General features: G+C 37.5%; 1 protein-coding gene across 4 annotated transcripts in view; it reads left to right on the forward strand.

Annotated features, from left to right (window-relative positions):
* The first annotated feature begins 736 nt into the window (after positions 1-736).
* The window catches only part of ADNP (activity dependent neuroprotector homeobox), a 31221-nt gene continuing 9165 nt past the window's right edge, over positions 737-22792 (forward strand). Inside the window, exons 1-6 of one of the 4 annotated variants that reach the window (XM_011365971.2) lie at positions 737-1580; positions 1976-2149; positions 3034-3147; positions 5288-5420; positions 19936-20048; positions 21803-21895. In XM_011365971.2, the coding sequence (XP_011364273.1) occupies positions 19941-20048; positions 21803-21895 (201 nt within the window). In that variant the 5' untranslated portion in view covers positions 737-1580; positions 1976-2149; positions 3034-3147; positions 5288-5420; positions 19936-19940. The remainder of the gene's footprint in view (positions 1581-1975; positions 2150-3033; positions 3148-5287; positions 5421-19935; positions 20049-21802; positions 21896-22792) is intronic. The other 3 variants (XM_011365974.2, XM_011365972.2, XM_011365970.2) reach the window with 3 other exon arrangements.

Raw genomic sequence — 22792 nt, forward strand, 5'->3', positions numbered from 1 at the left:
CGGTCCGCGCGGCTCCCGCCGGGCCGGCCCCGCGGGCTCATTGTTGTTGGCTTGCCAGCCTTCCGACCGCACATGCTCCTTTGCATACTCCGGGGCTGACGGACCGCCCGCCCCGCGCGGACCGCTACCCGGCTCTGCTCCGGGGGCCGGGCGCCTCCTCCTGCAGCCCGACCCCCCGCTCCCCGCCCCGTGAGCCCGCGGAGGCCAGCAGCCAGCCTGGCCACCGGAGCTTTTACCGCTAATGGCATCTCCTTCCACCCCGCCCCCAGCAAGAACCGAGCTGCTCCCATCCCTGGAACTCATCCCTTTCTCCCGCCCCCCCCTCATCGAGCCCCCCACCCACACCCCCAGTGCCTGGGACGAGCCTCCTGCCAGGTCTACCCACCCTTAGCTGGGGGAGGGGGGATGGATTGGGGGGCGGGGAGCATGCATGGCACGGAGTGAAAGTCTTTGCCTCTCCTGTGCAGTCCTTCCTCTCCAACATGCCAGCTCCCCTCCTATCCTGAGCACGGAGTCCACCACCACCCCTGTAGTCTATCGCAGCTGCCTGGTCAGCACGGTCTCTTGGAAGCATTGTGAGCCCCAACTTTGCAATAAGATGGTAGAAAATGGAAATCTAGAAAGCTGCGGAAAGATTTTTTTTTATGCAATGAATGGGGAGTAGTTCTTTGAGCACCCTTTTATTCACCTCTTCTTTCCTCTGGGCTGCCTGCCTGCCTTCCCCTCCCCCCCCACCTAACCTGGATGCCTGTCTGCTGGAAAAGGCGCGATTGCTTCTCTTCCTCTTCTGCCCAAGACCTGGCGCTAATATCTAATATCCTATTTAGCTACACACATACCCACACTAAGTCTTCTTGATATTCTTGCATTCACCATTTCTTCTGGACAGTTCTTGCCATAACACCATTTCTCAGACAAAGGCTTAGGAAGGAAAAAGAACCAAACTGTTTCCTGTGTTTGCCATTTTAATGCTGTCCATTCTCACACACCCTATTTCTATTCCTGATGCTTTTTGTGCCAGTGTCTTGAACCTTCGACATGTAAAAAAAATAAAAATCTGGGCAGCTTGATAGAGTTTCTTTATAAATCTGCATTGTTGCTTCTGGTTTATGGCCATGAAGAAAATACCAGCCCCCACCCAAAATGCACCGCAGCCAAGTCGGCTAAAGGCGATGAGTGTTGGAGTCAGTAGGGGGCGCATTCCCTGCACTGGGTAAGGCTGCAGAGGGGGGAAGGGCCCCAGAGCTAGAACAGGATGTGCTTCACAGCGCCTTCTACAGACCATGGGAAAATGGGCCCAGCAAGACACACACTCTGCACTCTTCTTAGTTGGTGAGCTGACAGCAACATGGCGAAGGATTAAATGAGTCAAGAGCAGTGATTTTATATCTTAAAAAGAATTCGCCCTACATATTAGAAGTTCTCTTTACTGTTTCAAAACTGTTGACCCTCAAACAATCCACATTTGTTCTTGACAGATCACCTTGGCACATCCTTGGTACACAAATTTCCCCTTCTCTGGAATTCTGGAATTCTTCCACCTTAAACTTTGTGTCATCATATCTTTCCAAGGTCATACGGTAAAGAGAAAAGTGCGAAACCCGAGAGTAACTGGTTTGGGGTATTGCTGATTACATCCCTTCATGACCCAAATCTTTCCAACTCTTTGAGAGTTAATCATTCTTGAGGAATGTTAGATGTCAGTGGGGTAGTAATTTTCGTAAGCATGTAGATGGGTGTCATGATTTGCAAAGTCTTGTTGGTAAACATCAAGCCCATGTTGAGTTCTTCATTGTCAAACTCAACAGTTGATTGTAAAATTTTGTTTTTTTCTAACTTTGGACTTGTAATTGTTATTTGTCATCTCAGTAGCCAACCACCTTTGCAAAAGTGTTGACACCAGTCTTCTGTGAGCACCCACCTTCTTAGGGTGTGTTGATTTCTATAGATTTTACTCCTCTTGTTATTTCCATAGGTGTGAGATGCACAATGCGAAACCTAGGCCCCAGCTTTTGCACCATGATGCACAGGGTTGTACTTTTTGTACTGAACTGATAGGTGGCCTAGTGGTTATGCCCTGTACTACCATTTTGAGGATCTGGACTCCGTTCCTGCTTTGCTCTTTGGACCACATTGTCAATTCACACCGGTGGGTATATTCATTTTGGAGGGTGGGAACTGCAGCAACAGGGAAGCCAGAGATTTCTTTCTCCTTGGTCACCACCAAAGCCAACACTTCCAAAATTTCAGCCTAGCCACATTCCTTAAGGAACCGGTTAGAGCTGGTGCAGTAATGGGTTCTGAACAGAGAAATGAGTTACTGCTTGTTTAAGAGAAAATTTTAAGTTGCTAATATTGTTTTAATCATTTGTAATCTACTCTTGTATATAAACTATGTTCTCAATTGTTATTCCGATGACCCAATCTCAAGAGTTGTGAAGCTTCTAAAAACAAAGATTCTCTGATCAGAACAGGCTTTTCCATAAACCTGTACTTGCTACCAAAGATTGACAGTGGTTGTTGATACTGAAGGGTACTTTTAAGACTTTGTGGCAAGTATTTTATGTAGCTACACCAAGGTAAACTTATGGGAAAATGAATGGGTGTATTCTTTGATACATAGTTAACCAGTTGGTGCTTATGAGAGACTCTTCATTGGACATTTGCTACCAAGTAACATTTTGGTGAGTGAAAAGGAGGCAATTTGGTTTAGGTATTTCATTAGAGACGTAACTGTATTACATTTACAATTATTTAGTAATTATAAGACTCAGATATTTAACGTAAATGATATTCCATATAATCTCTAAATGCCTTTCAATATTTGTTAAACAAATATAATTTTGACCTGTATTTGATCTTTGATGTACAGTTACACAGATTTTTTTAAATCAGTAATTTGAAGACAATTTCTTATTTGAGGGTATTTTGTGATGAAGTTTTTGAAGATTCTTTTGTTTGATTTAGCAGATTATACATACAATACAATGTTAACCGATGTCCTTAGTTGTAATAGCCATTTTCCCCTTACAGGAAAAGTTGCTGTGAGCTCTTAGAAAAACATGTAATCTGCAGTTTCAAAGGTTTCCTGGTTTTGACACTCAAAAAACGAAGGTGAAACAATTGGGCTTGAAGGCTGAGATTTAGGTAAATTGTGAGGGTCTTCATAAAAGTATAGTAAAAAGCCTCAGTTAACTAGAGGGTGGGGTATGGGTATCCTGTTTAATTGAACTTTAAGTGGAAATTCTTTCATCTTGGCTCTTGGTGAAAATTTCATAAGACTACCTTACTAGAGGCGGCTGCTATACATTGAACAAACTAAATCTTTCATTTGGATTTTTATAGTCTCTCTGTGGTAGACTCAGGTGATTGGGCTGTGACAATCTAAAGACCCTTCCCCGCCCTACCTATCTGGAAGTCATTGGATTGAAACATACCCTGTGAATTTGTTTTGCTTAAATTTTATTTTTTCCTTAAACCAGAGTACATGAAAAGTTGTAATATTATTTATATTAAAACGTCACCATGTTGAACAGATTAAGTGTCAAGTAAGTTCTTAATTACTCTTATTTTGATGACCCACTCTCAAGAGTTGCTAGGCCTCTGAAAACTTTAAAGATTCTCTGATCAGATCAGGCCTTTCTATGAACATGTACTTGCTACGAAATAACCAATAATAGGGTTTGATCAAGTAAAATGGCTTTTTGGTATTTCATTATAACATACATGCATACTACTTTTGATCACTAAAAGCATAATTATATGAGGTACAGTATGAGTTAAATTGTTGCTTTCCTTGTAACTTGAAATTTCCAAACTACTAAAAATTATTTTAATATTTTTCAAAATTTATATGCTCACCAATCTGTTGGTTGATATATTTAAGATGTACACATGCTAGCTGCACATTTAATTGAATATTAGCGTGTAAAAGGAAGATAGCTGTTGTTATTAAAAAAAAATAGAATCTAAGTGTATTTATCTTTTGAGAAATATATAAATAAGAGAATTGCATAAGTTGTAATAGACCTTGGCAGATTAAATCCATTACACAGTGTCTGTGTATACACAAAATACAGTCTGCTTTTTTAGAATTGGAAATGTAAGTGCAGAGAGAAACATCAGCATTAAACATTGTAGATTTTTAAAAATAACCTGTTTAAATCTTAGCGAAATAAACCTTTTAAAATGGTGTGAAAGTACAAAAAAAATTGAAGTTTTTATTTTATAAGATATTAGAAGCAAATTTGTAGTTTATACCAAGACGCCCGACACTGTTGCGTAATAAGCCACTTACTTGTTCAACCTGGACTTCCAAAAGACTTTCACTTTAAAAGAATGTCATAAATTCTGTCTTCCAGAAGGTAAAAGTACTTTCCATGAGAATTTAACTTTCATTTACTTGCCTAAAGAGACAAGGAGTAAGAAAATTATTGCTCCCCTATGTAAATAATTTAATTATAGTTAGATTCACAGAGCTTAGCCTGTTATTAATATTAGTTAAACTTGGTTTTTCTCCTTTAGTTTTGTGAGAGATTGTGGTAGTAAATCTGGAGCATGTGCTGTATTTTGCTGATGTGCATCACTGTCAGCTATACATTTTGTGTTGTTAGTTTAGAAACTTGGCGTTTGAAAGTGTTATGAACCAAAGCCCCACACTAATTAAGTAAATTGGTATTTTGAATATAAAAGCTGTTTCTTGTTTACACATTGGCACTTCTCACCTTGATTGTCGAGACTTTATGAGAGAAGCCATCCATGTTTTGTCTAGCATGAGTGACCATGGTTCCATTGTGACTTAATGGTTTTTTAATTGTTTGTCTGAAACTGTTAATTAGAATGTGATAGGGAGGATGATGTGATCCCTCAATCTCTCAGTATCCTAGTACTCTTCATACCTGTGTTTTGGTCATGACCTACCTGTGATATCTGCCAGGTTAGGGGTCAGCTTAAATGAGAATCCACATTTTGCTTTACTGGGAGGAGAAGTCTCCCCTAACATGTTATCGGGCTTCTCAAATCGGGACACACGCGCACACACACACACGTACACGTATATTTGATTATATGGGACTTTGTACAGATGTGTATGTAGGAAGTCACAGATAAAATGCAAGCAAACTAAAGTGCCAGTTTTGATTGGGAGTGCACATTTTTATTGTAATCAGTGTAAAATGCAAAATTCTTTGCACTGTTTCTGTTCTGGGAATCCTCAACTCCATGTATGTATACGTTGTCCTCTGCCTTTAGTTCTTTGAGATGCACTCACAAGCTTCCTTGGTTTTAGATCCCTAACACAGTTCCAAGACAAGACAGCAGCTAGAGAAATCCTAAAATCTTAAGAATTTCAGCAGTGTTCCAGAAATAAAGGTTTGGAAATTAAGAGGAGAGACTAAAAGATTTTTGATGAGTTGACTAAGGTAAGACTGCCCTGAACATAAATTGCAACTTAAGATTTAACTCAAAAACATGCACATAATCTATGAGACTCATGCGTTGTTTGACTGGCTGGGCAACTTGGAATTGAAAATGAATCCCTACCCATCCTAATTACCTCTCTAGTAAGTAAGGGTATGTTGATTTGTAATTGAATCGCTCAACTTTGGGTCGTTTGTGTTGACATTTCTCAGATGACTTGGTTGGTACCTTTAATAAGGATGAGTTTTAGGTATAAAGGCCCCCTTGCTGGCCTTTGTGGTGTCATAAAATAATATTGATGGCTTGCTCGTTTTATTTTTCCAAGTATTTTATAAACCGTTCTCAATTTTCTCAGGACTGTCCTTGTTTCACAAGTAGGGAAATTAAGGCACTACCATGTGTAATGATAAAGTGAGCCCAGGAATATGTCTGGGCTGGTTCCCAGGCCTTTGCTTGGAACACAGGCTTTGATAATACTCTTGTGAGCTGTTTGGTTAAAGGGCTCAAATGAATGCTTCATAACTTCATAGTGATGTTTAGTGTTTGTATGTTAGCTAACACCCAAGGATCCCAAATGGGCTCCACAGTTAAAAGAAGCTAGCCTCACCCTCTGCAGGACAGTATAGATGAAAATTGTGCTGATGACGGTTAGTTAAAGTAGCCTATGTCTGGTTTGAAGGTACCTGTAGAAGGATCTACAAAGGAAGTTTGTGATCCCATTACTTTTCCCAATATTTTGGTTTAGGACAGACTTGTTCCTTCTCCCCGGTGAGCAGTTATTTTTGCCTAGACAGATAATTGCTGGCTTTTACCCTTCTGCCATTTCTGTCTTTCTGAACCCTTTATGCTACTTTTAAGAGCTTGCGGAAACCTTTGCTTCCCTTGAAAATCTAAAGCTTTCCTTTTCTGGTGAAAGTTGGCAACACCTGGGAACCACGTGTGAGTGGCCACTTTTGAAACCTGGTATAGCTGAAGAAACCTCTGTCTAGTGGAAATATGGCAGAATTTATTAATTTTAAATTGGAGTAGTCGATTTAAGATAACAATTAGAATTCTTGCTCTTGTGAAAGAGGTGAAGTGGGGTGTCCTAATGCAGGGAGTATAACTTCTCTGCAGGAAATTAGGGATTGAGCCATCAGGTGTGGAAACCTATAAGATTAGTGTTTTTACTACAAAGAATGCTTTGGCTAAGCCTTGACTCTAGGATATGGCTTAGAAAAACTTTCTTTTTCAAGAGTGGCAAGAAAAATGCATTTCCCATTATTATGGGGAAATTATTTGAGTAGTTTTGTTAGCGTGTGGAAAATTTTTTAAGTGATTGAAAATAATCAACTTTTGTGTCATGCTTTTAGATGCCAAGATCGGCGGTATACTTTTGGATTCCAGAGGACATATCTTAATGTCCTCTTGGGCCCACTTGTGAATTGATTTCCCTTTTTCACATTTCTCTAAAGCCAGGTGTTCCACCTGTATTGACAGCAAGCAGCTCTAAGCCTGTGGAGTTCTTATGTAGGTAGCACAGTGTTGGAATCACGCCGCATGATGTGTCTTGTACTTGCTGGAATGCCTGTGTTAAAAGAAGTAAACTGGGAAATGCTTCCCATGTCACAATCCATAAAGCTAGACTGAGATGTTAGAGATATTTTCAATTTTTTTGTTTCTTTTTGAAGCAGTGAAACATCTTTCTCTCGTTCAAATAAAATTTTATGTGAATTCTAGTATATAAAATCGATCAAAGGATAGGGAGCCACACCTCTGGTTACAGTTGCTCAGCTTACATCTTGTCCCTCAGACATTGTCTCCCCCTCCGTCTGTCCGTATACATATCTTAAAGTCTCAGCACACTCAGAAGTACATCCTGAAAACCATTGGTTCCATTGGTGGTGTGGAAGTTCTGGTGATTATAGTTATGATTGTCTGAAATCTCAAAGTAACAGGATAAGCAGCAACATAATAGCATTTTCCACTTGTAGGCACTAGTCTTTTAGTCTGAAAGTATTAAAAGGAGTGCCCCACATTTTTTTAAATATACAAAATCTAGATCACACTTTTATGTTTCAATGTAATGTAAGTCACCTAGGTTTATTTTGAGTATTTGCAGGTGTTCTATTGCATAAGGATTTTAAGTGCCATGGGGCTTAAAAGTTAAGAATATGCTTATTCTAATATGAATGGTTCACACAAATGTATAAAAATACTATATGTGTGTACATTAGAATGCACATTACAGTGTGTACAGGAACAGATGTGTAGCAGACATATCTGGTTCTCAGGAACAATAATAGTTCATGCTTTTTAAAGATTATACCCTGGTGTGAACTCATAATTTTCAAAGTGATTATTCCAGTATCTGATCTGATTTAAGGTAATAATGATAACTACTTTTAAGCGTTAACTGGCATCATTTCATTTAATACTTCTAACATTTGAACAATAGTGTCCTTTTGGTTATACCATAAGGAAACAGACTTCCAGAGGTTAAGTATTATTTTTAGGGTCACAAAAATAGTTCGTGGCAGAGCAGGTATTTAAACACAGATCTGTCCAGCTTAGAGCTGTATTCTTAAATACCATCATACATACCATCTTTCTTTTCTAGCAAAGGAAAGTTTAACTGTGCTATGGCACCTTTTTGTTATAAAAGTTTAAAGTTAGGTAAAAATTTGTACATGTGGCTGATAGGTCAGCTAAATTTTTGTCCATGAAAACAATATAGTCTATTGGAAAAGACAAATTTTGATGTAGGCTGTAAGCATTACCCTTGACCTTTTTCTCTTGCCTTTTGCTATCACTTCAGTACCTTACTGCCTTACACCTAAGGCTTTGGTTATTTTGCATACCTTTCAGATTGAGTAGGCCTTGAATGGGTGTAATCTTTTCCTATATTGCTACATAATCTAGAATCATTTGTTCTGTAAAACTAAAAAAATAGTTGAGTTTCACATTAAAGTAACCCCTGCTGGATTAAATCTGTTAAGTAAAGGCAGAGTTAATGAGAGCATTTGACATCGGCAAAGTAATGTACAGCAGGTCCTCAAATAATGTCACTTCATTCAACGTCATTTTTTCTGATGAGCTGCTGTGAAAACTGAACTCGTTTATATCAATCAGTTAGCCTATGGCAAAATTGATTTTCTAATAACACCGTTTCACCGCAGTTCCAAGAACCTATCAACAATGACTTTGTGAGGACTTACTGTATTCCACTTGTTCCTGGCCTCTGGGAGTGAAGCAGATCTGCCAGGAAAGTGAACTCTCTGCTAAGATTTTTTAAATACTTAACAGTTGGAGGGCCACTATTATATCACTATTGAATCACTCATACAATATTGTCTGGTGGTCTGGAAATTTGTAAAGACCTTCAGAGTTTTTATATTGCATCCAAGACTTGCTCTAATGAATCTATCCTGTTCAAAAAAATCAAAACATGCTTAATATTCATAGTTTTGGCAAAGAGACTATCAAATAACAAATGCCTCTAGTATTGAACCCAGACTACCCCGCTGATAAAAATGGCAAGCAAACCTTATCTAGTTCCATATTCACTACCGGTCCCTTAAATTTTCTAGTAGCCACATTTTTTTTTATTTGTTTTTAATCGTAATATATACATAATATTTTAACATGTACAGTTCTGTGACATTAAGTATACTCACATTGTTGTGCAACCATTATCACCATGCATCTCCAGAATTTTTTCATCTTGCAAAACTGAAACTATACCTATTAAACAATAACCCCCATTCTCTCCTTACCCCAGCCCTTGGCTACTTTCTGTCTCTGAATTTCACTATTCTTAGTGTCTCATATGAGTGGAATCCTACAGTATTTGTCCTTTTGTGACTAGATTCTTTCATTTAGCATGCCTTTGAAGTTCATCTATATTTTTAGTAGCCACATTTTTAAAAATAAAAAGTGAAATTAATTTTACTATTTTAACTCAATGTTCAAAATATTGTCATTTTAATATGTCAGTATTTTTGAAAGGGCATTTATGAGATATTTGACATTTTAATACTAAACCTTCAAAATCTTTAGTATATTTTGTACTTAAAAGCATATCAAGTGGGCATAAGGCTTAAACAGACATTTCTCCAAAGAAAATATACCCAAATGGCCAATAAGCATATGAAAATATGTTCAATATCACTAATAATTTGGGAAATGCAAATCAAAACTACAATGAAAAACTACCTCACACCCGTTAAGATGGCTGCTGTCAAAGTGAGTGTTGGTGAGGCTGTGGAGAAATTGCAATCTCTGCACTGTTGGTAGAATGTAAAGGGTAGAACTGCTGAAACAATTATCATGTGATACGACAAAATGGTCTGGATGAGATTCTTGTACAGCCATGTTGTAGCCCTATTACTCACCATAGCAGAAGGTGGAAATAACTCAGGTGGCCATCAAGAGACAACTGGATAAACAAAATGCAGTGTATACATACTGCAGAATATTAATCAGCATTAAAAAGGAAGGAAATTCCAACGTGCTATAATATGGGACATCATGCTAAGTAAAATAAGCCAGTCGCAAAAAGACAAATACTTTGATTCCACTTAAAGAGTCAAAATCATAGAGACGAAGTAGAATGGTGGTTGCCAGATGCAGAGGGGGAGGAGGAAATGGAAAGTCATTGTTTAATGAGTATAGAGTTTCAGTGTACAGGATGAAAAGAGCTCTGACAATCAGTGGTGTTGGTAGGCTAATATTCTGACTTAATACCACTGAACTGTACACTTAAAAAGGGTTAAGGTGGTAAATTTTATATTAAAATTTCAAGTAACATTGGCTTTCCTGCCAGATGTGTAAATGTGAAATACACAGATTGTGTTCTTTTAAAAGAAAAATTATGCGTGCATAAAAATCTGGAAGGATAAATATTACCCCAGTGTTAACTATTGTCTTTGCGTAAAATTATTTGTTCTTTGCCTTATCTGTATTTCGTAATCTTACACTAGGCCTAATTGCTTTTTTCTTTTTTTTTTTTTAACAGCTTTATTGAGATATATTTCATATACCATACAATTCACCCATTTAAAGTATACAATGAAATGTTTTTTAGTATAATCAGAGTTGTGTAACTGTTATAGAATACTTCCATCATCCCACAGAAAAACCCAATAGTCACCCGCTCTTTTCCCCCTCTAAATTCCCCAGCCCTGGACAACCTTAATCTTTTTTTCTGACTCTCTAGATTTGCCTTTTCTGGGCATTTCATATAAATGGAGTCATGTAAAAGTAGCCTTTTGTGACTGACTTCTTTCACTTAGCATGTTGGAGCATGTATCAGTTGATGAAGACTTGAGTTTCTCCTTGGTATTATGAATACTACTGAGAATACGCATGTACAAACTTTTGTGTGGACATGTTTTCATATCCAAATTGTTTTTGTAACAAAAATAAATAGAACTTTGAGAAAAAGAGCTAAAGAGATAGTTGAGAGCTGACTAGTCTCCTGTCTGCTCCTGCCCTCCAGAAAAAGAAAAAAGATCACCAAAACATCTGCTTTCCCAAGCATTTTTCAGAAGAACATGCTTTGAGTACTGGTAATGGGAAGGTGATGAAGGAGAGACACAGCATACCATTGTTTTTTTGAAAAGCGGTTGTTTTATTTAAGGATACCAAGGTTGTGGTTTTCATTTTGCAAGATGTTACCATTACAATTTAGATAGAAACATATTTTTCAGATGTCAGTAGTGAATGTTGGCATCCATGGTGATGGTAAAAGCACTTAGGGCTTGGTCTCAGAGCTGAGTTCTTATTTCGGTTCTTCTTTGGATGTAATAGGACTATCTGACCTGAGATAAGTATGTATTCTTAATCTCTGTATCACCACTCGAGTCAGTTTGGTTGAACTTTTTTAAAGTCATTCTCATCTGCTGGAGTATTGGAGAGTTCTGGCACTTTTGGATACATGTATATAACGTTGTTTACTTTTAATTAATGTCAGATAAGAGCTTCATCTGTGTGAGTAATAGGGGGAGCACTGCATCCTAGATCTGGAGATGACCTTGAGACCCAGGTTTGTCACTGATGAGCTGATCATCCTTAATCCTTAGGCTAGTTGCTTCACCTCAGTTGCTGTTCTATAAAATGAGAAGAGTTCAGAATAGTTAACCCATACGTTTTTTTCAGTGATTCAGAGTGCTGCTTTTTCATAAAATTGCAGTTGATGTTGTGATTTGGAATATGAATCTCTTATCTCATCTTTCCTGAGGCCTGTAGTAGACATTTGTTCTTTTTAATTTTGGAATCGGAATGATTCCCTTTTATTTGAGAAGATACTTAAAGACTGTTGATAGTTAGTTCTTTTCTAATCAGACATTGAGTACAGAATATCTATTTTTCTCACCAGCTGAACCAGCTAATGCTGAAAAAGGCAGCACATCGTGCAAAATATATATATATTGGTCGATCACATCTGTGAAGTGGCTGCCACCAACACAAATGCACCTTTCAGGAGCATTAATTTAAAAAATAATATTCAGAATTAAGGAAGTGTTGTCCCACTTGACCTTCTGATTATGTCACATCTGGAATAACAGTTTATTCAGGACATCAAAGAGATTAACGAAATGGATCCTGTCCATTGGTGGTTGGCTTATGAGATAACAAGAAATGATGAAAACTTGGAGAAGGGGAAAGAGTGGAGAGGGAAGGAGGAAGTGTTTAAAAACTTGAAAAGCTGTTACGTGGCTTTAAGTGATTAGATTTCTATAGCTGAGCTGAGAGTTGTGGGCAGGTTACAAAATGTAAAGAGCAAACTTGTGAACAGAGCTGTCCAGTGTGAAACAAGCTTTCTGGTGGGGTTTCTGTTTCCCTCACTCAAGGTGATCAGGCAAAGAGACAGTCTTTTTAGAGCAGGGTCGTTGTAGAAGGGATTTACATGTTGTTTGTAGAAAGTGGTCAAAATATTCCTATGGCCAAACGTTTTTGTACAGAATGCTATTTAGGTAAATATAGTGTCTTTGCCTCCATAATTACAGTTCACCTATTAGAGAAATTGTTATGAAAACTTAATTTTATGGAATTTAATAATATTTTGGTTGAAAACGAAGAAAATCAAAGGCTTTTTTCCTGAAGTAGAGGCAGTTTTGCCTTTGACACTTTACTCAATTGATTTATTATCAAGCAGAATAGTAAAAGTCAATGCAGCTAGTAGTTAAGAGTAGAAGAAAACAAACTGGTTACATTTCCTGCTTGCTTGTCTGTATTAACAGTGTTCCAGTATGATTATCGTAAGCAGTACAAGTTCATTGTTCAGATTTAGCTTTTAGTACAAGTATGTTTTCATCTGCAAAGTAGTTTCTCTTTTTAATCCTCCTGGGCTTTCCGAATACCCTACCCCCTCTTTTTAGCCTCAACACAAGTACACATTTTTTGGTAAGATTGGGAGAGGAGACTAAACTTTCTTTTCTTAGCTCTGTCATGCTGCATAGTTTTATCTGCTAATCCAGCAGAGCATTCTGCCGGTAGATGATCAGATAATTACTTGTTCTGTGGTATTTGGGATTGAAGAAGAGAAGGGAAAAAGAGCTGTCTTTCTATGAAGAGCTTCTGGCATCTGAAAGGTCTTTTGCCCAAGTTTATAGGAAATTGCTTCTGTTCAGGACTGTGTTTTAGGAAGACTGAGTAGGATGATTGCTTCCAGACTGAATATAGACTCTAGGCTCTCGTCGTGCTCACTTATTTTAGCATTGTTCCGACATGACTCTACAAATATATAAACCTTTTTACAACTGGTTTAATTTAAATGTAGGACTTAGTGACACTCTTAAAAGCAAGTAAGATGTCTGTGTTCACCACTTCAGATCCCAGAATAGTCAGGAAAGATAAGCCCTTATTGGTTATAAAAAGAAACAGTTTTACAATGACCACAATTTTACTGAATGAGTGATGTTGACAGGTATTAAATATGTTGCTGAGGAGGAGGTAGGAGGGAAAGAGTGTATAAATATGAGAATGATGTTTTCCTTACTAGTTTTTATCTTAATGGGTCCTAAATGTTTCCAAAGAGATATCACAAAATCTGTTTTTTGTTTGTTTGTTTTTTTACAGTACCATCATGGGTAACAGTGAATCTCTTCCATCAGAATCTTCTTAAAATGCCTAGCTTTTTAAAAAATAGCATAACTTAACATTTTTAGTTAGGTCAGTGGTTTAAAGAAACTTCAAATATCTGACTCTTAAACCCTAGTGTGGGTTATAAAAAAATTTTTTATGTAAATACTTTCATAGGCATTAATTGAAGTATAGTTGATCCATGAACAACACAGGTTTGAACTGCACAGGTCCACTTATACGCAGATTTTTTTTTTTTTTAATAAATATGTATAATACTGTAAATGTTTTCCTTACAATTTTCTTAATATTTTTTCTAGCTTTATTGTAAGGATACAGTATATAATACATATAACATACAAAATATGTGTTAATCAACTATTAATCTATCAGTAAGGCTTTCAGTCAACAAACAGTAAGGCATTAGTAAAGTTTTGGGGGAGTCAGAAGTTATACTTGAGTTTTCAACTGCACAACGGGTCAGTGCCCCAACCCTTGCATTATTCAAGGATCAACTAACTGTACTTTGTTTTAAGCATCAAGGATCTGAACTTCTTAAATATTAATTTGGGTCAGTGATGTTACCAAAACTGAAATCGTTTGTTATAGTAGCTTTAATGTCTTCCTAATTTTATTTAACTTAGAAAATACAGCAGCCATTTTCTTCACTAGTAATGGCATCATTTCTAGCCTTTGTTGTTTTTCCCCCTCCAAGTTAAAGATATCCCTAGAGAGACTGTATTTATCTTGACAGTTTTAATGTAGAAATGTTTAAAAAACAACATCAAAGTATAAACAGTGTTCTAATCTTTAGGCTTACTGTAGGCTTCCTATAACCATATTCTGATCAGACTAATTTTATTTAGGGGAGATTTTCACTAAACTGTTGGAATTCTGCCATATTCATCAAACTTCTGCTCTGGTTGATTGCCCACTAGGTCGATTTTATGTTTCAGTAGACTGCCACGTCACCATTAGTTTGCATTATAAGCTTAGTTTAGACAAGTAACTATTTCAAGGAGATATTTGGGGACAGAGAACTTTTTCTACTTACACTGCCCGTTTCAACCTGAGCCCCTCCACTTTTTATCTTTTTTATATCAGCTAAGATTTCTTCAGAAACAAGGGTTTCTACCTCTTTAGGGGACGGGGTTGAAACCCACTGGTTGAGACTAAGCAGCTTATGTTTAGCTGTTACCAGGAAGAAGTGTAACCACCCTTGTCTAGCTCTCAATGCAGTGTTAGAAATGTTTTTCTTATGAAAACTGTAGATTTGCGTTTGCGAATATAACTGATATGTTTGTTGTCACTCTGGGATATGTTCAGATTTCAGTTCCCAAATACTGGAAAGCAGCAGAGTTATACCAGTGGATGGTAGAAACTAGGACACATGATCATATTTACTTCTTTATCGTGTGGCATGTTAAATTAACATGTTTTTATTAGGAAGTTGGGAAACACCGCATAACGATGCACGTAAAAGTATGAAGAAATGTGTACTGGAAAATGCCATGCTAGAGCCACACTTACAGTAATAGAATCTGGAGAAGTTTGATTTGGAGGCTTGCTTTTTTCTTTTCCTCCTGGCTTAATCACCTGTGCCTGGTCAAAGGTTTAAGTTTGGGTTTTATGGTTGTTTTGTTTTATTCTCTGATGGCACAGTTGTAAATGCTTTTCTGCTTTTTGCCTACCTCTAAAAACAGGGACTAAATGTTGCCATCTTTGATCCCGTGGTTTTGCAGAGAGACTACCACATACAGACAAGCCCCGTTGACTCTTGGTGTGTCGGGCCCTGCAGACCTTGCGTTGAGCCTGCTAAAACCAGTACTGTCATCTGTTGAGTTTCTCTCCATCTTCCTAACCCAGAGGATCCTGAGTACACCTGACTAGATCCAAGCTTTTTAGCAGAGCTGTTTTTTCATAAGTGATTTAACTATTTTCCAGTTAATGACCTTTCTGCTTCAGTGAAGTCCACAGTCATTGATGTTGTCATCCTTCCCCTGTGCAGATTCGGCATACATATGTCTCCTCATGAGACAGGTTCTCTCCTTTATGTTACTCCTTGGTATTTGGAGTAAAAGAGTATTTTTGGAGGGGAAAGAGGTGCACGGATCTGATCAATCTTTTATATGTAATACATAGATTAAGTTCATCTGTAGCCTAGGGCTACAGATCTTAGATTTTTATTTCAGTCATCTGACTCTTGCTTTCTTAAGAAAGCATGTGAGTAGTAGTTTGGCCCAGGATTAGTAAAACTTTAATGTTTTGGCCCCAATCAGTAGGTGTGGGTATAATTTGCAAAGATTGCTAGGAAAAAAGAAGTGTGGCTGAATCATTCAACAGTGAATTTAAATCATTCTGAAAAATTAATGATTTAAGTCTAGTTCACCAGATGTTATGCTTACTGAAAGCTACTTAACTTCAGTTGTTAAGCATTTGGAAATTCTGTTATTAATGGGTCACTGAGCTTTCCCAAATTCTTTTAGAATTTAGAAAGTGTTTGACTCTTTCCATGGTGTTTTGTTTTTGATTAATGAAACCAGGGGCCAAAGCATCTTTCAAAATAACTACATCTTCCTGGCAAATTCCTCTTCTTCCTACTAGACCCAGTTCACAATTATTTTGCATAAAATTACCCATCTCCCCTCTTATGCACTTCCTCTTAGGTCTACCAAGACTTTTGGTTACAGGTGACATGAACCAAAGTTTAAACAAAAATGATCATGTGTTTGCTCTTGTTTCTGAAAAGTCGGAGGTAGGAGAGCTGTCTTTCAGGCACAGATGGATTGAGGACCTTAAGCAGTGTCAGCAGGACTTTTTCCCTTCCTCTGCTTTCTCCATGTGCTGGCAGATCCTGACTGCTTGTCAGCATCACTGTCAGCCCTGGTTGAGGCGCATGTCCAACTCTGTACTAATCAGTGTCTACAAAGATAAAATACTCTTAATTGGTTGACCTGAGTCATGTACAGTCTGCTATAATGGATGAAGGGCCTCCTAGCTGACTGCACATCAGTAGTGGCAGGAATGGTTCCAGGAGGAAGTTGAGCAGACCAAAAAAAGAAAACAAAAAAACAACACAGGTATCTTCTTTACTTCAGCGATCTAGTGCCTACTGTGTGTTCTAGATCTTGTCCCCTAGAATTGATGGACTGTTGAAGGGGAAGAACTGTGTCCTGTTCATCTCTCTATTCCTAGTATATTGACTGGCAAAGTGTTGATGCTCTGAAAGTGATTAATGAACAGAGGAAAATGGTACTGTTCTATTAAATTGGATATTTTCCCATTTTTATGCCATGAGTTAAGAGGTTTATGGTTTGGCTGAAGGAAGAGTGCTTCCTTGGTATTGGGGTAATGGTACTGACCTTGTGAAAATGGCCATCCTGATAGCCAAGGTCAAGAGAAAGGATTAGCCACTTGGGAACAAATCTGGAGGGAAAGTAAGCCCATTCCTCTGTTCCTTTCAAAGCCCATCTCTGTACAGTTTTTGACATTATTGTAACCTATCCTTCCTAAGATTAATGATTGTAAATATTTTGTCCTCTCTTTCTATTCAAAAGTGAGGAAACTGTCCTTAATCTCAGGCAGTCAATTTCCTGTTTGCTCTTTTTCCTACCCTTCAGTCACTTAAGGTACGGGCACCTTGTCCAGATTTCTAATTTAAAGGGCTGTTGAGGGATGAGGAGGAGCAGGGGTAATTCTTAAAAGTATTTAAATAAGAATTAAATAGAAAACATTAATGAAACTTGGAGCCAGCTGTTGATTTGAAGTTGTTTCTTAACCACAAGCAGTAGGCTGAAAAAAATACTTAGGGCCTTTGAGTTCTTTTTCTTATCATCCATAATAATTCTAACATTAACCGTGATAGAGTTTGTTGGAGGCTTTAAGGAACCTTTGGCTTGTTAACGGACAGAGAAAAGCTCAGGAAATAATACACAAGAAATGGTAACTGGCACCTTCTGAGAAGGGGAGCTACATGGCTGGAGGCTAGGAGTATGAGGGAGCCTTCTTTGCTTAAATTCCTGTACTGTGTGCCTGTCTCGTATACTAAGAAAAGTATTTAAAGCAAAAAAAAAAAAAAAAATCTTAAATGCATTTGAGGATTCTAACACGTATGAATGTGTTATTCCAGCTCCAGATGAACAAAATTTTAGAAATGGCCTCCATAAGCAATCACATGGAGGGCACCTCTGTCTGGGGAAGGGGGCATATTAGAAATGTCATGAAGACTATTATAATCTTAACTCAGAATATTCTGCATCTTTCATTGTAAACTTTATCTTGGATTCCTCCTAGTTGCTAGTCATGGAACAAAGAACCATTTTTTGTACAGCATTTTCCAAATAGGCAGTGTCACTTTTATTTATGAGACTGTCTATTCAGTAATAAGTAAACTAGAGATTTACTCTATGGCAGAAATGTCACTTTTTATAAATTATAATCTTTTTTTGTAACGAAGCTCCCTTTTGAGCATACTCACTTCTTAAGAACTGCAGGTGGATAAATTAGATACCTGTCATGCAGTGAGGTCTTTCATTTGGAGGTCTTCAGATGCCTTTATTAGCTGTGGGTATGCACGTAGAATGCCTGGTATTTTCCATAGGAGAATGGGTTTTCCTTTATCCTGAGCTGCAGTTTGATTCCCTTGAATGTTTTCTGTATAGGCTGGTAGCTTCAGTGATAGCAACATTTCCTGATCTTTATATATTTGTTTTCCTGAAATTTTGAGTTACTTATTGAGGAGGCAGAGGAAACCAGTAATGGCTGCCTTCTGGGCACCTCTCTGCTCTGAAGTGAAGCAGGATTAACTTGGGAAGTTCCAAAGGGACTGCCGGATTTTGGCCCACAGGGAGTTTATGAAGTGAATAGAGAAACAGTCTCTTCTCATCCATTTTGATGTTCGGGCTCTTCATTTGATGACCTGGTTTGTGGAAATGTTTTATTAAGTAACTGATAGAAAACTTTCTGGTTTTAAGTTTTAAATCTTTTTGATGATTTAAAACAATTTAGCAATCAAATTTCCATAAGGAATAATAGATTTGACTTTGAACGCACATGACTTTATATCAGAAGTCACTTCTAAATCTGCTGTTAGCTAAATATTAAACAGATTATTGGATGGCAGAGAGTACAGAGGACACCACAGTCATGTTTCATAGCTAGTAGGAGTTCCATCACGAAGACGAGAAGGCCGAAGTGTTTCTCAGTAACATTCATTTCTCTTTCGGCCTCAATTACACTTTAGTTTTTCATATAGAATATTTTGAGACGTCTACGTTCTGGTAACATCCAGATTCATAATTTCTAGGAGTTATTGTTTGGTCGGCTTCACCCTTTTTTCTTTCCATTTTTTTCACAGTTAATATTAATTTTTGGATTAGAATAATGAGGTAATGTGATATTACATTTGAATTAGTTGACTTTGTGATTTATAAATGGTAGTGGTATTATAGAGTAACAACCCTTATTTATTAGAAAAGCAGATTTACATGTATTAAATTTCAACTCCTGATGCTTTAGCTTTTGTTTTTGCCTTCATTTTTAGTTTTTAGAACTGCTTTGTATCTTGCAATATTTAGATTGATAAATTGTTGCTCTATTTTATAAGAAACAGGTATAGTCTCATTGGAAGCCATACAAAGTCTCAACCACCCAAGTTTTGCCAGTTTTATTTTCTCAACCTTTGTTTTTAAGGGACTTAGGAAAGTGGATCTAAATTTCTTCGATATATTAAGTCATTTAAATAATTTTTCAATTCTCTCACACACATACACTCTTTTCAAGAATATCCCCTAAAATTATAACAGTGTTTTTAATAGCATTATTTGCTGTGGTGCTGAGAGCCCAGTTTTCCCCATCTCAGCATTTATTCTGTGACCATAAGTGAGTGCCTTTGTCCAGGTATGGTGCTTGACTGAAGGGCAAGTTACACAACCATTTAGTGTCTTTAGCTTGAGTAGTATACAGAAACTTTTAAAGATTGTTTCTTTAAGAATACCATAGCAGTGTGCAGGATAGTTCCCACACATCAAAAGCTGCTTTTCCCTGGCACTCAGAATTATGTGGTAATGATGCTGAAGTGGTGAGCATTTTCTATTTTCAGAGGTTCAACATCACAAGGAGAAAAACACTCACACTTGATTTTAAAATAATCCGTTGGTATTATTAAACCTAATTCTCAACTTTAAAAGTTCATCACCAAATGTTTAATCAGAATTGTACCAGATTAGACTCATTGCCAATCTATAACATAAAATGTCCTGTTAAAAATAGAGAAGATCAGAGAGCACTTATTTTTGCCTGCTTGCTTTAAGTATTCAGAACATACCTAATAAAGATATCTATTCACCTTTTTTGTCAGACTGGGCCAGGGTTTTTGATCCTACCATCAGTGGAATTAGTAAATATTACAAGTTGTACATGTTTTGACTTGACTTAAATTTTTTTTTCCAATAGAAACTATGTTCCAACTTCCTGTCAACAATCTTGGCAGTTTAAGAAAAGCCCGGAAAACTGTGAAAAAAATACTTAGTGACATTGGGTTGGAATACTGTAAAGAACACATAGAAGTAAGTAGCATGTCATTTTTTAATTTTAACATGACTCAGCTTCTGATCGATTACTTTGTGTCAGCGGCCAGGATGGTTAATTCTTAGGTGTGATTCTGAATTTTGACCATAGCGTTAGCTTCTCCAGAGCTTTCTCAATTAGCCTAACTTGTTCCCTTATCCCTAAAATGGGCTTTTTCATCTTGGCATTCTGAAGCAAAGCAGTTACCGTTGAGGACATACACACGTCAGACATTTTACTAGGTGCTTTAAAATTGTGTCTAAATTCAAATCCTTAAAGCAACTGGGGGTAGGGGGTATAGGAATTCTTATCTCCAATTTACAGATGAAGAAACAGTAAGGAAATAGGTCCACCTCACAGCTAAGCATGTGGCAGGGTCTGTCTGTGGGACTCCAGAGCCTTTTCTCGTTCTGATATACCTGAATGTTCTGGCTGACCTTCTCATTGTTGAAGCATGGTGGTTTGGGTGCTTGTTGTCTCTTCCTTAGGATTTGAGCATTTGTTGGCCCCTTTGACCCATCATAGATGATTATCTTCCCATTGTATAACAGTTTGGACTTCACAAACTGTTTTCCTAGACTTTATTCTATGAGCTTTCTAATAACCCTGTGGGGTAGCCAGTGCATTGGTCTCATTTTCCAGATCTCACTGCTCTAGGTCTTATGGTTAGTTGGTCAAAGCCTCTGATTGAAAAGAAATGTTTAAAGCTGTTTTCCCCACTAGCCTTTACGTTCCAGCTGGTAAGGGACTGTAACTACCTTGTCCATCCGTGTATTCCTAGCACCTAGCATAGTGCTGGGTACATAACAGGCACTCAGTAAATGTTTGGATGGAATTGAAAGTAAACAATTTCCTGCAGCAGGTTTTCTTTTCCTTATTACCATTGATAATAGTAGGGGTTTGTCATATAGACTGAGGCTTCTCAAAAGTGGGCTTCTCAGTTGTCCCCACTCACTCCACTCCCTCTCCAGCCGCTCAGGTTCACGTAGATCTGCCTAGTGAAACAGTCCATTTACATTGCACTCGGAGTATTCTTCACAATAAGTAATGTAAATGAAAAGATAACTTCTCTTTTCTGCATTTGATTTGTTCCTCTCATTTGTTACATATTCTGGAATGTACATGTATTTGATTTTTTTCACACTAAACAGTGTACCTTTTGGGAACAAGGAATACGCCCCTAAGACTTTATTTTCTTAGCCTGGGGGGAAGCACTCCATTGAATTTTTACATAAGAGTATAAATTTAACATAATACTGTTTAATTTTTTTTGAATACCTTTATTCTTTTTTGGGTTCAGAAATCCTCAGTTTTCTTCCCAGTCGAATTCCCCTACCCCACTCCCAATTTAATTATTACACAGAACTGAAATATCACATCTGCTATGCTGGAAGTGAGCATTACACTCCATTCTAATACTACAACTGATGAATTACAACACTCTAATGACTTTGGTGTTGGGTACTTTGGTATTCATATGTGTCTACATTTTTTATTTAATTAGAACTTTCAGCGTTTTCCTTGGAAACCTGGCTGAACATTAGGAGAATGTTTGGTTGATATAAAACATCCAGTACAACTTCTATATACCTTTTTTGTATTTCCTAAGAGCATTACGGCTCCTAGTTGTTTTTGGTGGGATTGGCTTTCCAGCGCATCACTCCAGCCCTAATTAAAATATAGGTTATAGGTGTAAGGTTGGGCTAGAGTTGATACCACTATGTTTTTGTAAACTTTTTTCACTGTTTTCTAGGATTTTAAACAGTTTGAACCTAATGACTTTTATTTGAAAAACACTACATGGGAGGATGTAGGACTGTGGGACCCTTCACTTACAAAAAACCAGGTAAGTGGCACAGGAGACTTCCCCAAATGGTAGCATCCTTGGTATACTCCCTTTTCAGCTCTAGGCCTTTCATAGTGGTAGATTGTTTGTAGTCAACAACCTCACGTGGAAATTGTCAAAATTGATTACAGTCATGTGCCACATGATTATTTTGTCAACAATGGACCAAATGTACAATAGTGGTCTCATGAGATTATAATGGAGCTGAAAATTTTTTATTACCTAGTGATGTTGAAGCTGTCATAAGAGTAATATAACATGTGCTATCATTTGTGGTGATGCTAGAGTAAACAAACGTGCTGCCAGTCATATAAAAGTATAGCATATATAATTGCAGTGTAATTTTGATAATAATGAGTACTTTACTGTTTTATATGTTTACTGTTTTACTTTTATCATTATTTGAGAATGTACTCTTTCTACTTACATAAAAAAGTTTGCTGTAAAAGAGTATGCCATGTCAGCAGCAGTTTCATACCTCTGCCATGTCTCTTGATTGCATCATTTTCTCTTGTGCTTGGTTTAATCTCATGTTTTGTTTATCATGGCCCCTAAGTGTACAAAATCCACAGCTAATGTTGACCATAAGAGGTCATATCGAGTGATTGACCTGGAAACGAAATTGAGAGTGATTAGGACTACAAAGGTGGAAAATCAGTGACGGTTATTATTGCTTAGCAGTCAGTCAGACATGTCCCATTCCACCATAGCTACGATCTTAAAGAATAAGAACAAAGTGATGGAAGCTGTTAAAGGATCAACTTCATTGAAGGCAATGAGACCAACAGAGTTTTAAAGGGTCTATATCAAACTGGAGACACTTCTAATGACCTGGACTGAAGACCAGACATAGAAGCATATAGCTCAGCACCATGATGATCACTGCCAAAGCAAAAT

Source organism: Pteropus vampyrus, unplaced genomic scaffold (assembly GCF_000151845.1).
Source record: "Pteropus vampyrus isolate Shadow unplaced genomic scaffold, Pvam_2.0 Scaffold117, whole genome shotgun sequence".
NCBI classification, from domain to species: Eukaryota; Metazoa; Chordata; class Mammalia; order Chiroptera; family Pteropodidae; genus Pteropus; species Pteropus vampyrus.